This window comes from Gopherus evgoodei, chromosome 1, assembly GCF_007399415.2.
Source record: "Gopherus evgoodei ecotype Sinaloan lineage chromosome 1, rGopEvg1_v1.p, whole genome shotgun sequence".
Lineage (NCBI taxonomy): Eukaryota > Metazoa > Chordata > Testudines > Testudinidae > Gopherus > Gopherus evgoodei.
Genome location: NC_044322.1, coordinates 264,212,964 through 264,228,366, shown reverse-complemented (window position 1 = coordinate 264,228,366; position 15,403 = coordinate 264,212,964). Strand labels below are relative to the sequence as shown.

The window sequence follows — 15,403 nt, the reverse complement described above, 5'->3', positions numbered from 1 at the left end:
TTAGTTTAAAAGACATTCTTGTATCTCATCACAAAAAAGCATTTAAAGTAGACTATGATTCTTTTAATAAATAAAATCCTTTTAAAAAGTAGCTTATGTGGGCACATACAGCTGCATTAAAAACCACTCTCCACATTTGGTGACCAGAGTATGACAATGTTTACCATGCTTTAGGGAGATCATAACATCTTGCACTTTCTTTAATAACAAAAAGGGGATATAGCATTTCTGCCAATAATTACTTGTTGCTGGTATAGAGAACAGCCAGCTGATGAATTACATTCATCACCACTTCATAGCACCGTGTAACAAAACAAGACAGCTCCTGAAATGACAAAGTTTGCATACATTGGTATTATTTCCAAGACAGTGAACAACAATCATGCAACCAAAACCCCAAGTTCAGCTTCCTTATTTCAGCCTGAGGCTGCTCACAACTGCAGCCTGGACAGGAAGTCAAACATTTCCTGAAGCGTGTTTCTTTAGGATTTAAGGTTAATGAAGCTACACAGAGGCATAAGAGGGAGTAAGGATCCTTCTCCTTATTGAGTGGCCAGCAATAGGGCTAGCTAGGACCACAGTTCTGATGCTCAGGGGAGCTTCACGCAGATGCTTCCTCCCAGAATAAATATGCAGACACTGCACAAGGCATTGCTTCTCCTCATCCATGCAATGGCCAAGAGCTGGCTGGTTGCTTGGAGGAGTATAGCACACCTTTAAAAAGGATATAATAAGTTACAGCCCACCCCAAACAAAGAGCCCTAGAAGGCATTATGATTCTAAGGCACAAGGCCTCTTACAACTCTCCCTCAGGCAGTGTGTGTAAGCACCACCGCTTTCCATGAACTCCATGACAAAAGCATGCTCTAGCCCAGTGGTTTTCAAACTGGGTTACGTGTATCCCTAAAGGTATGCGAGCTCTTGTCAAGGGGTACGCGGAAAAATCCTGTAATGGCAGACAATGCATTTTATTTAGTACAGAGGTTTTCAAACTCTGGGCTGCACCCCCAGAGGGGGACTCAGGCCAGTGATGCTGGACAGGACTTGGGGAGAGAATGCCACCTCCACCCCCGATCACCTCAATAGCGCCACCCAGCCCTCTGGATTGGCCTTGGGGGGACCCACAATTGTTACTCAGCACTGAGACCACCCTTTGAGTTAGAATTTTTGGTTGTAACAGGCTGGGTGGCCAATGAGGTGAGTCAGAGGGTGGAGGTGGTGCTCCCTTCCCTGAGCACTACCATGCAGAGCTGGCCTGAGGCACCTAGCATCACCACTTACTCCACCAAACATTCCTCCACACCCACCTAGGGAGGTGCATCCCCCCTTTTGAAAACCTCTAGAAGCTGTTGCTAAATGGAAAGCAGAAATCTGGGGGGCACGTGACTCCGCGTGTCCCTCCATGTGTCGCCTCTATCTCAGATGGGGATGCGCAGTAGACTACATTATTTGGAAAGGGGTACATAGCCTAATGTTTGAAAACCACTGCTCTCTTTGAAGCCACGCCAAGCTTAAGCCACCAATCAGACAGATTACAGATCAACAGCTACAGTTACAGACATGCTGGATTTAAAACTGAAAGTGGAGAGGACAGAGAATTCAGCAAGGGACACAAAAACAGGAGTGAACATTTGAAATGCAACCGCAAAACTGGACAGGATTATGAAGTCATCTGGCACATCTCCACTAGTGACGATACACACTGGAATCAATGGTGGAGTGGTAAATAATGAGGACAGGACAGTCATACAGAGCGATCTGGATCACTTGGTAAGCTGGTCCCATTCAAACAGAATTCACTTCAATACAGCCAAAAGTAAATACATCTAGATACAAGGAATGCAGGCCATGGCTATAAAATGGGGATTGTATCCTGGAAAGCAGTGACTTTGAAATGATCTGGGGTCCTAGTGCACAAGCAAATAAACAGTGTGATACTGTGGCAAAAAGGTCTAATGTGATCCTTGAGTGCATAAACACGGGAGTTGGGAGTAGGAGGTGATTGTTACCTTTTTAATACAGCATGGGTGAGACCAATACTGGAATGCTGTGTCCAGTTCAAATATCCACATTTTCAAAAGGATGTTGAAAAACTGAGGAGGGGGCAGAAAAGAGCCACAAAAAAGTGACTCTAGGGCTGGAGAAAATGCTTTACAGTGAGATTTAAACAGCTCAATCTGTTTTGCTTGTCAAAAGGAGATTGAGAGGTGACTTGATTACAGTGCATAAGTACCTTCATGTGGAGAAAATACCAGGTACTAAAGTGCTCTTTAATCTAATGGAGACAGGTATAACAAGAACCAATGGCTGGAGGCTGAAGCCAGACAAATTCAAGTTAGAAATATGGGGGAAGGGGATTCAAAATGCAGGTAATTAACAATTAGAACAAATTACCAAGGGAAGTGGTGGACAGTCTTCAACTCAAGACTAGATGCCATTTTGGAAGATTTGTTTGGCTAAAACACAAGTTACTGGGCTCAATGCATGGATAACTGGGTGAAACGTAATGGCCTGTTGTATTCAGGTCAAACTAGATGACCTGTTGGTACTTTCTGGCTTTAAACTATACCAATCTACAGAAGAGTTAAAAAAATCTAAATTGGCTTTTTGTCATAAATGCAGTTGGTTTACATTTTGCATTTCACTCATCCTGGACATGCAAACAGCCTAGTCAATTTCACTTTCTGCTTTTCCTTTGCTTAAAAACGTTGCTTGGGTTTTAACTTCATTTTCATTTAAACATTCTTTCTGTATTTGGCTTTCAGGTTTCTAGGTTTTTAAAAACGGAACCTAAATTTTAGGCCTAGAACCAGTTAACATTGCCCCTTTAAACCCTTAATGCAGAAAGTCCAATTTCATGGCACATATCCAACTGTCAGCAATAGACTATACTGCAAATTGACAGATTTTGAAAATCTTTTAAGTATATTAAACATTATGTGGTTTAATCCTGCAGAGGGTAGTGAAACATTGGCAGGTATTCCTAAATTAGTATCATAGTTTGTCTCTTTAATATCACCTCAGTAAATATGTAGCTGTTACATCTGTTGAAAACAATCTCTGGATACCAAGAACTGTCAAATCCACAACAAATAGCCAATATGTTTATGTAGCAGCTATATGAAAACAGCATTTTCTGATTCCCCTGCCAGCTCTGCGCAACATTGACTATGTCAGTGTTTCTCAGATGGCAGACACTGCCACCAGCCCATTCCTACTGGGGAATAGAAAGTGGAGCACAGAGTAGAAACAGGACAGGCTCAGTAAGGAGAGATTCCCATAAAGCAGGAATTACATAGTTATTTGAAAGCTCCCCAACCTTCCCTCTATGGTCCTGGGGTGATATCTTACACACAGGAGTGTAAGCAAACACCTGCTCAGCCACTCTCTCCTCCTGGCTCCCAGAACCCTCAGCTGAGACACAGGAGCACATGTAGCATGGGCCCACAGAGCCATTAACAAATCTTCTCCTCTGAACAGACGATTAGAAGAAATTGGGAGGTGAAAAGTGAAAGAAAGTTGATGGCTGGGTTGAAGAGAACAAAGATCAAGAGACAGAAAGTGGACAAGAAAAGGCAGAGATATTAGCAACTGCATGCAGGAGAGCTTAGCAAGTATTTTCCTCTGGTATTTGATCTACTAAAGGGGACCACTAAGAATCTGATACACAATATTTACAAGACAGTAAATAAAGTCCTGTTTAATGAAGACTGAAATTACATTTTCTAAACACAGTTTTGCTTAGACAGTATATATATTCCATTTTTTACTACAAGTACATTTTTCATAACAGGATCCTGTTTGTGATTGCACAATCACTTGCTATGGAAATCATGCCAGAAAAAGATTTATAACTTCTAGTGTAGAATGAACACCAAGAACAAAGGAAATCCTCAGAAACAAATATCCTGTTTTCATTCAAATGTCCTTGGTAATAAGCACAATTGTTCCTAAAAGGCATGTTATTCCCCAGAAATTTTTTTTGTGAGGCATCAATTTTTTTTAAAAATCACTTGTTTTAATCTTACCTCATTCTATGAGGTGAAGGAAGATGAACAAACAAATGGTTTATTCCATGCTAGCACTACCTCTTTTTATATTATTCAACGGCAAACTAAAATTTACCATCAGAAACATGCAACAGAATGCTAGACCTTTAACATAAAATGACAGAGTCCCATTAATTTTTTTCCTGTTGAAGTCTGTTTAGGAAAACTAGTTTATTTGGGCACTGAATCTGAAAATCTTTTAGACTTCTCACACTGGGCTTACAGTGCTTGAAACAGCTTCAAGTGCAGAAACACAATAGTGAACAAACTGCACCTAACAGCTCTCTATTTGAAAGGATAAGTGAAGGAGGTTGGTTGTGATAGCTGTGCAGGCAAGAAGTTGTAATCTGCATACAAAAGCGACTCTCAAAATCTTTGAATGGGATGTAAATAAGATACTGTAACTGATGAGTCCACTTGACAAGCAGAGAAAAAAAAAAAAAGTTACAACTGCTCCAAAGCCAAGATACTCTCTTTACCTGTAAAAATGAAATAAATCTTCCCATCTGTATTTGGGAATCACCTTCCACCATGCTGGAATCTGTGGCTTGAAAGATAAACAAAAGCTTCACTGACTTTAGGAATATCAGACAAACCTATTCATTACACTGAAGCCTGGATGACAAAACAATTTTGTTTGACCTTTAATTAAAGCACACTGCTATAAGGCAATTTATTTCCAATGAATCCTTAACAAAGACTTGACTGTGCTTTGCTAAACAAAGAACATCTTCTCTTTCTGTATTTCTACAGGACCTAGTACCATGGAGTCCTGGTCCATGACTGGGGCTCCAGAGCACTAGCCTCAACATAAATAATAGGATGTTATAAAGTACAAAGTTTTCTGGAGCACCAGTTTAACATTGTATCAGCATTTATGTCTGTAAACGCATTTGAGCAATTATAATTGGCCATAAAATTTCATCTGACAAAATCTGGCATACAGGGTCTTAAAATGCATCAACCTGGGAGTTATTAAAAACTTAACATGTAAGACTTTTATACAAGACCACTATGAATAACAATAGCTTTAATTTTAAAAATTAAATTGGGTAAGAAGTTAATCCACAATAGGGATTAAGCACCTGTGGTATTGTGGATTTAATTTGAAACCTTACTACAATATGCACAATAATTGCTTTCCTAATGGCAGTCTGGAGGGGGCTTGTGCAAGTCCTTTGTTAAAAGAGTTGACTTCAGGTCCAGTGAAAGAAAAATCTCAGCCTTTTTAAGTTTTACCCCCTTTGCTTTAAGAAGATAGCCTTGAAAATCTACGTCAATATAACACCATCAATGGGGATGAAAGGCACAAGCAGCTAGGCTCCACTCTTCTGTAGTAGGAGGCTCTGAGATTCCTAAAGATTGTATCTTTCCCCACCACACACTTTTTAATGTACAAGTCACTCTTAAATTTGATGTGTACCCCAAATAAACATCTCACTGACACCACCTCTTGGCCAGCCCTACGCATAGTGATGTGATGGTGGAGGACAGGAATTTGTCACATCGGGAGAGGAGGACAGAATTTTTTTCCCCCCCGAGAGGCCAACTTAAAAATGCTCTGCCCCCTATTTTCAGACCCCACTGAGACAGGGACTTAGCTAGCTGCTGCTCACCTAGGTAAGCCTACAATTGTTATGGCAGCTGCTACAAGAGGAACAGCTGGCTCTCATGCATCTAGAGGTGTTGGTTGGAGGACTGCATTTCCATCCATTCCCTGTTGCTGGCTTCTCCAGGAGGAAGAGGAGAAACAGCAGGACTAAACTGCTGTCACAGAATAAGAAGCTTACAGCTGCTGCAGCCCTCTTTTCTCCCTACCAATGAGGCAGAACATTTTTGAGGGAGACCTTTGTTACAGTTTGGCAGTATGTCACTATGATTCAAAAGGCTTTAAACACATGTCTGATAGAAGTCTGCTTTAAAAAGTTATATGCAGTTAGAGAAATGATTCATCAAAAGAACCAAGACAGTCATATTTTACATAGCACCTAGAATATGCTAGACACGGTCTGAACCTTAAAGAGTTTACACACTTCTATAGCCCCATCTATCCAAGGATTTCAAAAGGATTTACAAAACTCTAATGAACTGAGCTTCACAAGGCTACTGTAAAAGAGGCATTATCTTCCCCATCTTTCTGATGGGAAAAACAGAAGTTTAGTGATTAGCCCTGAGGTCACACAGGAAGTCAATAGCACAGTCAGGAGGAGAATTCAGATCTCCTAAGTCCTGTGCTTTAACCCCAAATACTGTGCTTAAAAGCAAGATGTCACTAGTAACCCCTTCATGTACGAGATATCAGTTTTACGCTGTTTAAAAAAATAAATAAATAAATAAATAACTTTCACCCAGAGTGAGATCTTATGACCTACCAATTGGAAAAAAGCCTATGACCATGTTTACATAAGCAGAGTTCTGTGTTATGTCAATATAATATACACACAGGCCTGAGACACTGTAACCCACCCCTTACTACTTTTAAAAAAGTGTCTATGTTAAAGTGTTACAATTTGGCTTACACTAACTTAACATGCAGAAACTGAGAATTAAGTATAGGCCTCCATCCTTCAGTAGCATCACGGCCTTAAATCCATTGCCACCAGTGGTTTTCATGCCAAGATGATGACTCAAGTGATTAACCAGCACTAATATATGCCTGTGTTTTGACAGCACAAGCAGTATCAACCCCTGCTCACTTTACTCATGAAGTACTGAAGCCAATATTGCTCTTCATGAGTAAGGTAAGCAGGATTTGGTCCATAGTATATATTGCCACATGTTGTCTGAAGACTCCTTGCAAAAAATCTATCCACTAGGGAGGAGGAGTTGGATACGAGTTTTAGGACTAATTACTTATATTCAATATATAAACCTTGAAAAATAAGTGCACTAGTACCTGTGCTCACAAAGTAGTTTTTTAAAATACAAGACAGTGTGACTCTGCATTAAAGGTTTCAGCATTTAAAGGGAAGATTAAATATATTTTTTTAAAAGCCTCATGCTGCACTTTCTGAAAGAAACACTCTCCCTGTCTTTGTATGCCTAGTGCCTTGCCCTCTCTCCAAATCCTTCCTTAAAAGCCAAAAGTGTTTAAATACTCTCTTGTCATCAGTCCCCATTTTCTGCCTCTCACATAAGCAGTCAACACATACATAAAAACAGAGACAAAATATCAAAGAAGTTCCCACTATTATACCAGTGCTTCACCGCAGATAATGGCTATTTCTAGCTAAAATCTTAATGATGTTTGATGTTAATTCAGTGTCTTTACAAGACACTGATATGCAGGGCTTGTATTGTAATAGAGACCAGGAGTTTGCAGTTTTCATCAATAGACAAAATGTTGTAAAAGTACATTTCTAAGCTTAGAACATGAGACTGCAATTATTTTAATATAAGGAGAAGCAACAGCATAAGAAAACACTGACACTATAAAGGGAACTACTTACCTCCTTCTCCATAAAACAAGAGGCCATTGTAAAATTTAGTTTCCGCCTACCAACAAAAGGAGAGATTTTTTCCAAATTAAAAGATATGCTCAATTTACAAAAATACATGGCTTATGTTTGCAGGATTAGAAGCTAAAAAAAGCCACGATGTAAAAGCTATATTTCAGTTTGTTAAGCTGTAAACATTTTTATAATAGTAATAAAGACAGGGTGTAGGAATTACCTCATATTTTAACTTCTTGATTTCACAGCAAAGGGCAGCATACACAGTTATTACTTTGTTCAAAACCTAGACTCATCAAGGAAAACACACAGAATTACACGTGTAGTATAAAAGTGTAATAAACATATTTGGCACATTTTTCATGTTCAAAACGCTCTACAGGAAAAAAAAACATTTACAGATTTTACTACAGAGGTCTTGTAATTAAAAAATTCTAAATTTAAAGCATTTTACCTTGTTTTCTGTATTTATGAGCTCCAGCAGGGAAGACTGTTCATAGGGCAAAAGCTAAATATTAATTAAAAATAGAAATATTAGAAGACTTTCTTTACAAAAGCATATGTTTAATTACTAAAAGGAATCACCACTTAGGTGATTATGCTAAGCAACTTAATTTTTTCAATCTAGTTCCAAATGCAGTCAGTACCAAAAAGACACTAAGTGTATGCTACTGGTAGGCTACCGTGGAGAAAATATCCAGTTCTCCTATTACATGGACTCATCAAGTCCTGTCTCATGAAGGTATGTAAGGATAAAAGACAAAATGAACTATGTGAAATTTATAACAATTATAGAAATATTAAAGCAAAAAGGTTATGACTGCTATAAGATATCTACTGGGCCCAATTTTTAAATGGCTTCCAATTTTGTAATCACAAAAATGTGTGCATACCTATTTGCACAGGCAGGACATGTATTTGCATAGATAAATACTTATTTTGGATTTGAAAATCAGCCAAGAGATTTTCTACCCCATATGTGCACACTAACACTGAGTCTGGATGCACACGTTCAAAGTTTAGCCCTCTAAGCTCTAAGACTTCTGAGCAGGCATGTTCCAGAAGGGGATAAAAGTTAAGTTCTGTTTTTAAATAATGCCTGTAAATTCAACACAAGAAGAGAACTAACATTTTATACTTCATGAAGGACAGGAAGTCTGTGACCAGGGAAATAACTGGCTTTAGAGGGAGGAGGACTATTATGTGGGTTTTTTGCCCTCCTTTAAAATGCAATCACTGAGGCTAGTGAGCCAAAACGTAACCTAACTTGTACTTTAGTTACAAGTATATCTATGCATGGCTCAGTTTACACCACTGTACTCAAAAATTCTGTTCTGCTGTACAGAACAAGAACTGTATGCAAGAATTTGGTTCCCTGAACTGCTCAGAATGTAGAATTCTTTTAAGTTTCACTAAGCTCCAAAGGACAGAGAAAAAATAATAATGTGAAATGATATTATCCGACAATCAACAATGATTTGCTATTTTATGGTTAAAATGGGTTAGGGAAATTTTTTTTGGCAAAACTAAAAAACTGAATATAAGGGCACAATTGCATGGACCTTTATCCTTCCAGGGTACAAGGAAAATATATATTAGTGACCGTTTGATTAGAGTGCAATCTTAACCTCAAAAATATTTTTGTTTTAGCTTTTTTAAAACATCTTAATGCTAATATACTTTTAAATATTTTACCTGAAGGTAACTTTACTAGAAAGATATTTGAAACAGTTTTCTGTAACTTGTAAGATTCAAAAAAGTTTATAGTTCTATTAGGTCTACCAACAGAAGCATCACTATAAATAAATCACAACTAAAAAAGGCTTCAGGTCCAGTCCAGACAAAAGGCACAATAGCTGCTGGCCCACAGAAGTGCCATGAACATCCTAGACTCTACATACAGTGGTTACTAACTCTTCTAAAAGGTTTGAACAGGGTATAAGAAAGAGATGGTGTACACTTTTTCCAGCAGCTGTAGAATGCCAAATTAGACATCCTGCAAGCACCCGTTTCCCAAGAGTTTGTGTCTGACCAATACAATCGCTATCTAGGCTCCAAAAAGCCTAATTATCAATGATGGAGGGACAGGACTCATAGCACCCCAACATTATCAGAAAACAACTTGTCCTAGATCATTTGGGGAAGAATACTCTAAAGCCTGAAATATGCAGGCAAAGCTTGGCTGACAAGGGCATTCCACTAATCAGAGATAAAGAGGCCATTAGGCCAAGACCATAACCTCAGGGTGACTCGACTCTACTCTCTCATAAATGCAACTCAGAAATCTGATTAGTAGAGTTCAATGGCAGAGACCTTGCAATGTCTTCAAACTCTCTTCCAACTATACAACTAATTTGCAAGTGAGAGATTTTTTTGGCTTCCAGATTGGCACACCATGATACCAGCAGCTTCAGCCTTATGGTTCTCATGCAGTCCAGGAGAGAATAAGTATTGTATTCTGAAATGAGGGCTCAATCTCTGAAGGCTTTTAACAGCTGCTTGGTAACAGAACTATGAGCCACTAGACAATTAAATTTCTCCATTTGACAGTTTTGTATTGATTGAATATGAAAACATTTGCCCAATAAATCTGATTATTCCAGAGATTCATTAGTGAAATCATAACTGAATTCCTCTGAAATGCATTATTCTAATTTGTAGAAGACAGATAATTCCAATAAATATATACAGACCTTTAATGCTATAGGATCAAGATTGAAGTCCCAAACATCTCCAACTGAATCATCCAATGCATCTTCTATTCTCCTCAGCTGAGACGTGTATTCCTCAAGAAATTTCCCATAATTCTTCAACTGTACTTCAGCATGAATTTCTAAGAGTAAATAGTAATATTTATGTAGTATCATAAAGTTAAAGTATTTTACAGGATACTCACTGAACTGCAATATACTACAGATTATTTAAAGTAAAATCTAGTTTAATCCGTTATTTAGTTTACAACATTGTCTCCTTAAATCACTTTCAGTTAACAAGGTTGATACCAAGAAGATGCAAGTTTTCCCCTTCGCTTATAATGAGATTTTAAACTCAAAAGTATCAATTTAAAGGGAAGTTATGTTATTTGCCAGAAGCCGCAAAACAGTTATGTCATTTTTTAGTTTATGCGTATTCTCAAGACTGATCTCAAACAAGCTAAATTACCAGAGATGTCAATTTTACAACATGAAGATACTAAGTAGACAGCATATATAGACAACACAAATTATGACATCTGTCACTTAATATTGCACATTAGTTGAAAGAGCGATCCCTAACCAAACATCTATGGTAATATTATACCCTTGAGGGAATGAGTGTTTTATCACTTCTTATAACTCACTGGTAACTGCATTAAAAATAGCTGTTCCCACCACTAGCTTCTACTTTGATTGCAGGATTATGTTGGCTTAAGTCACCACCCAGAATTCTAACCTCTTCAAGCTAACTTTCCCTCTGTCAGAGCATTCTGCTCTACCACCACTCAGAAATTGGATAGCCAAATGAAGCATGGCAGCCCACTCACTGCCAAAAGTGGTGATACATTCAAGCAACATTCCATTGGGCAAATATCAAGAATATTTGTGTTAGTTGGTAATTTAAGTATGAAGGTCACTGATCTTTATAAGTGCTGCTGCCTTATTGCGTACTTCTGGCTCCAAATAAAGTGCATGGTGACTGGTCAGTTAATAACTCTGGTGTTCATAACTTGAAGGTTCTACTATAGTTAAAATGCCCCAAAGAAATTGAATGCTTGTCCCAAAGAGTTTACAGCCTAGATCAGTGGTTCTCAAACTTACTTGACTGTACCCGCCTTTTTACTGTCTGTAGTAGTTTATGCCTCGACTCCCACCACACAAATACATATACCAATAAAAAAAAAAAATCAACATGCAACTCTCACTTTTAAAAACAGTATGGCATTGATTCAAACAGAGCTAACGATCCATTGTAATAACAGCAAAAGCAAAACTGCAATTGTGGTTGATGCTTACAATTAAATGTGCACACCGCATCATAGCAAACGGATTATCACACAGATGGCAACAATGTTGTGTAATACTATGCGAGCTTAAAAAATCCATCAAAATGCACAGTGACCTATGAGGACCTGATATGTCTGAAAGAATCACTTTTGCTAGTTATTCATTGCTGTGGGTAAAATGTGTAGTAATTTTTTTCCCCCTGGGAGCCAGTGCAGAGAAAATACTTTGTAATTGATATTAATACCCTTTATAATGTTCCACCACTGATGTGCAACCGTAAAATAGAAAAATAGCTGTTCTATCTTGTCCCAATAAAAAACAATTAAGTGGACAAAAATATACACTTTGATGCAGCAAACACACATACAAAAGCATTAAGCATATAAGCAGTCCCATTGATTTCAATGGGGCTACTCATGAGAATAAATTTAAGCACATAAATAGATGTTTTCAGGATCAGGACCAGAGTAGTTTCAATTGGATACAGAAGGAATTCTGTAGCTACCTCAGTATTTGAAAAAAATCATTCAAAAGAGGCAAGTAGGAAGCTTACCACTTCCTGGTAGTGGGGCAGATACCCACTGGTTTCTATAGGATGTAAGCTTTAACTGAATATAAACATTTCTAGCTCTTATGATTGTGAAATGGCAAAAGTTACAATGCTAGGCTATATGCTTACCCCTGAAGCGGCTGGTGTGTTACAATGATATCTACTAATCAGCTCTCAATCACGCCAACAATTTAGAAGTACCTGTTGTTGGCTGCCAAATTTAGAGAAATGTTCAACCAGTGAACTGGTAGAAGCTGTTTGCCAGCCAGTTGTAGAAAGAGTTTGAAGTAATAAGGCAACTGTTATTTGTAGCCACTCATGTAGGTTCAAAGATACTATTTTCCTCACTTGGACAAGTTCACTCATTTGAGAAACTAATTGGAAGTACAGCAGAGAATGCAGTAAATCTTATTTTGTCATTTCCACGCAATGAACAAAAATCGTAATTCAGAAGATATAGATATTATACAGAAGGATAGGAAGTCAGTGCAGAGACAACATTTTATAAACTGTACTCAGATTTGATTGATTCAATTTCCTCTTAGCCATTAAAATGAAACCACTAAGATTTGAGGAATGCAAAACCTTACTCAATAGTGAAGATTATAAAATTTCTATTCTTTAATAGGCAGTAGTTCTATACTGGGTATACATCATCCCATGAGGATTCATGAATGATAACTGCATTGTTACATATAGGCATGGAAAGATTAGATTTTATTGGTAATAGGTTGGTAAACATGAATTTCACCGTACACACACAAACCAACAAAAAATATTTCCATCGATAACCAAAATTTACAAATAGACCAAGTACTTCTTAGCATTTTAGAACTTCTTGAGAACTTCTTAGCATTTGATATAAGGATATTTACTTTGTTTATTTGACATGTGAGGTTGACAATTTCTGTTTTAATGGTTATCCAGCCTTAACCCTTTTAATCTCAACATCTACTGTAATTAACGAATTACTGTCTGACCCTCCCACAATTTCCTGTAACAGTGAAAATTTAAACAGAAAAAATGCTTAAAAATAAACATCAATATTATCTGTCAAAATTAGAAGAAAACAAAAGAATTCTGCCAAGCCTAGCTATATACGTGACATTAATGCAACATTAAGAGCAGGTTAGACAAACACCTGTCGGGGTGGTCTAGATAATATTTAGTCCTGCCTTGAGTGCAGAGGACTGGACTAGAAGACCTCTCGAGGTTCTTTCCAGTCCTACACTTCTATGAATCTATGATTTTAAACCAGACTGACCTGCCTCTTCCTCCCCGTTTCCTCTGTTTAAGCAAATCTAATACTTAATTAGTTAGCTATAAGACTTAGTTGTAAAGTTAAATGAGACTAACTTTAAAAAGAAATCTTTCATATTGTGGATTTCTATCCAGCTTGCTTGGAATACAAGAAACTTCCTTTTAAAAACAGGCATACCCATTTTGTTTTCCTATCATTTTGCTCACTGACAAGTAAGCTGCTTGTACTCTATCAAGCTGGTGTGAAAGAAGTACCTCATGTCAGAGCTTCTCAGCTTCACACACCTGCTAATGCCTGGGAAACAGTGAGTAGGCACCATTTTATGAAAATCTATACCTTAAACTTTCCTTTTTCAGTGCATACAATTGTTACAAATCATAAATAAGTCGTCAGTTTTCACTGAAAGTAAATAAAATATATATGGCATGAACAGACAACCACTTGGGAAACATTCTGTATATGTGAAACAGCAGCTCATGACAGACGTATTTGCTCAGTAATAACTGGTGTAATTAATTCAGCTTGACTGTTCATTTTACAACACATACACTCTCTGTTTAGCAAGTAAACTGTCTACAACGATTGAGAAAGAATGGAGTTTTGACAGGCACACAAGCAGGCTGACAAAGAGTTAAGCATCATTTAAAAAAAAGTTGAAGTGAAATTGCAAGTGAATGCCCTACTTAGTTCCCTTTGAGCCACAATAAAAACACATCACGGAACTAATTTATTCCAGCATGACTTATCTGGCTAATCAAGACAGCAACTGCAATAAAAGAGACTTCACTGTTTCGGCAGGAAAAATCCCCAATTCATGCAAGTACACCAGACAAAAATCAGTGTCTCCCCATGTTTGATTCCCACCTTAGTGTTTGGCATATTTGCTAAAACCTCAAATAGCTATAGGGGATGTGGAGGGAGAAGAAACAAAAGGAAGATGAACCTTTGAACCACAAATTGAATATGAGTCAACAATGTGATGCAATTGTGAAGAAAGTTAATATTCTGAGGGGTATTGTCAGTGTGGTATGTAACACAAAGGAGCTACTTGTCTTGCTTTACTTAGGACTGGTGATGCCTCAGCTGGAGGACTGTGTCTAATTCTGGGTGTCAGGGTTTAGGAAAGATGTAGACAAATTGGAGAGCCCAGACCAGAGCAACAAAAATGATAAAAGGTTTAAAAGGAAAGGTCATGTTTAATCTTGAAAAACAGATCACGGAGAGGAGAACTGATAATTTTAAAATACATTAAGAGATGCTGTTCAGAGGAAGTTGATCAATTGCCCTCCATAGCCACTGAAGCCAGGATAAGGAGTAAATTGCCTTACACTGCAGCAGGGGAGGTCCAGGTTACATACCAGGAACAACTTTCGGACAGTAAGAGAAGCGAAGCTCTGGAACGGGCTTCCCAGGGAGGCGGTGGAATCCCCATCGCTGGCGGGCTGTAGGAGCCGGTGGGGCAGACGCCAGCCAGGGCTGGGCCAGGACAGGTTACCTGGCCCTGCCGCAGCGCAGGGGGCTGGAGGCGGTGACCTCTCCAGGCCGGACCTTGCTACGATCGCAACCCCGCCCTCAACCCAGGCGGCCGGACACAGCAGGGACAGCGACACTGAGACGCGGGGGAGAGGCCCAGGGCTGGGCCGGTCGCTCGCTCCCCGGCCCCGCCGGCAGGGCAGGGCACGCGCGAGCCAGGGAGCCGCTGGAGCACCGGGCGCGACCGACCCCCACCGCGCGCTGGCCCTTTGGCTCCTGCCCGCGCCCCGCTGCTGACGGGAGGGGCCCGGCTCTCGCCCCCCCTCCCCCGCTTACTCTGGGAGCCGTCGTCGAAGCGGTCGAACTCCCAGTCCGGAGAGAGGGTCTCCAGCGCCATGGCAGCAGCAGCGCCTGGCCTCCGACACCGGACTTCCGGCAGCGCGCGCGCGCTGCACGCCGGGAAATGGAGTGTGGCGGGACGGGCGCGCGGCAGCGGGGGGCGCAGGGCTGGAACCGCCAAGGGAGCCTGGGCACGGCCCGGAACGGCCGCCGCAGCAGCGCCCCCTCCTGGGGCAGCCGCGGGAACTGCAGCAGCCGCAAGCCCCACAGCTCGGCCGGAGACCGCGGTGCCAGCC

General features: G+C 39.6%; 1 protein-coding gene across 5 annotated transcripts in view; it reads right to left on the bottom strand.

Moving 5' to 3' along the window:
* The window catches only part of WASHC4 (WASH complex subunit 4), a 57,717-nt gene extending 42,519 nt beyond the window's left edge, over positions 1 to 15,198 (bottom strand). For 4 of the 5 annotated variants that reach the window (XM_030544798.1, XM_030544808.1, XM_030544817.1 and 1 more), the window contains exons 1-7: positions 15,105 to 15,198; positions 10,195 to 10,334; positions 7,956 to 8,009; positions 7,722 to 7,787; positions 7,499 to 7,544; positions 4,529 to 4,596; positions 243 to 325 (exon numbers count right to left, since the gene is read on the bottom strand). In XM_030544798.1, the coding sequence (XP_030400658.1) occupies positions 243 to 325; positions 4,529 to 4,596; positions 7,499 to 7,544; positions 7,722 to 7,787; positions 7,956 to 8,009; positions 10,195 to 10,334; positions 15,105 to 15,165 (518 nt within the window). In that variant the 5' untranslated portion in view covers positions 15,166 to 15,198. Of the gene's footprint in view, positions 1 to 164; positions 326 to 4,528; positions 4,597 to 7,498; positions 7,545 to 7,721; positions 7,788 to 7,955; positions 8,010 to 10,194; positions 10,335 to 15,104 lie in introns of those variants that run through there. The other variant, XM_030544827.1, reaches the window with a different exon arrangement.
* Between the last annotated feature and the right edge of the window lie 205 nt (positions 15,199 to 15,403).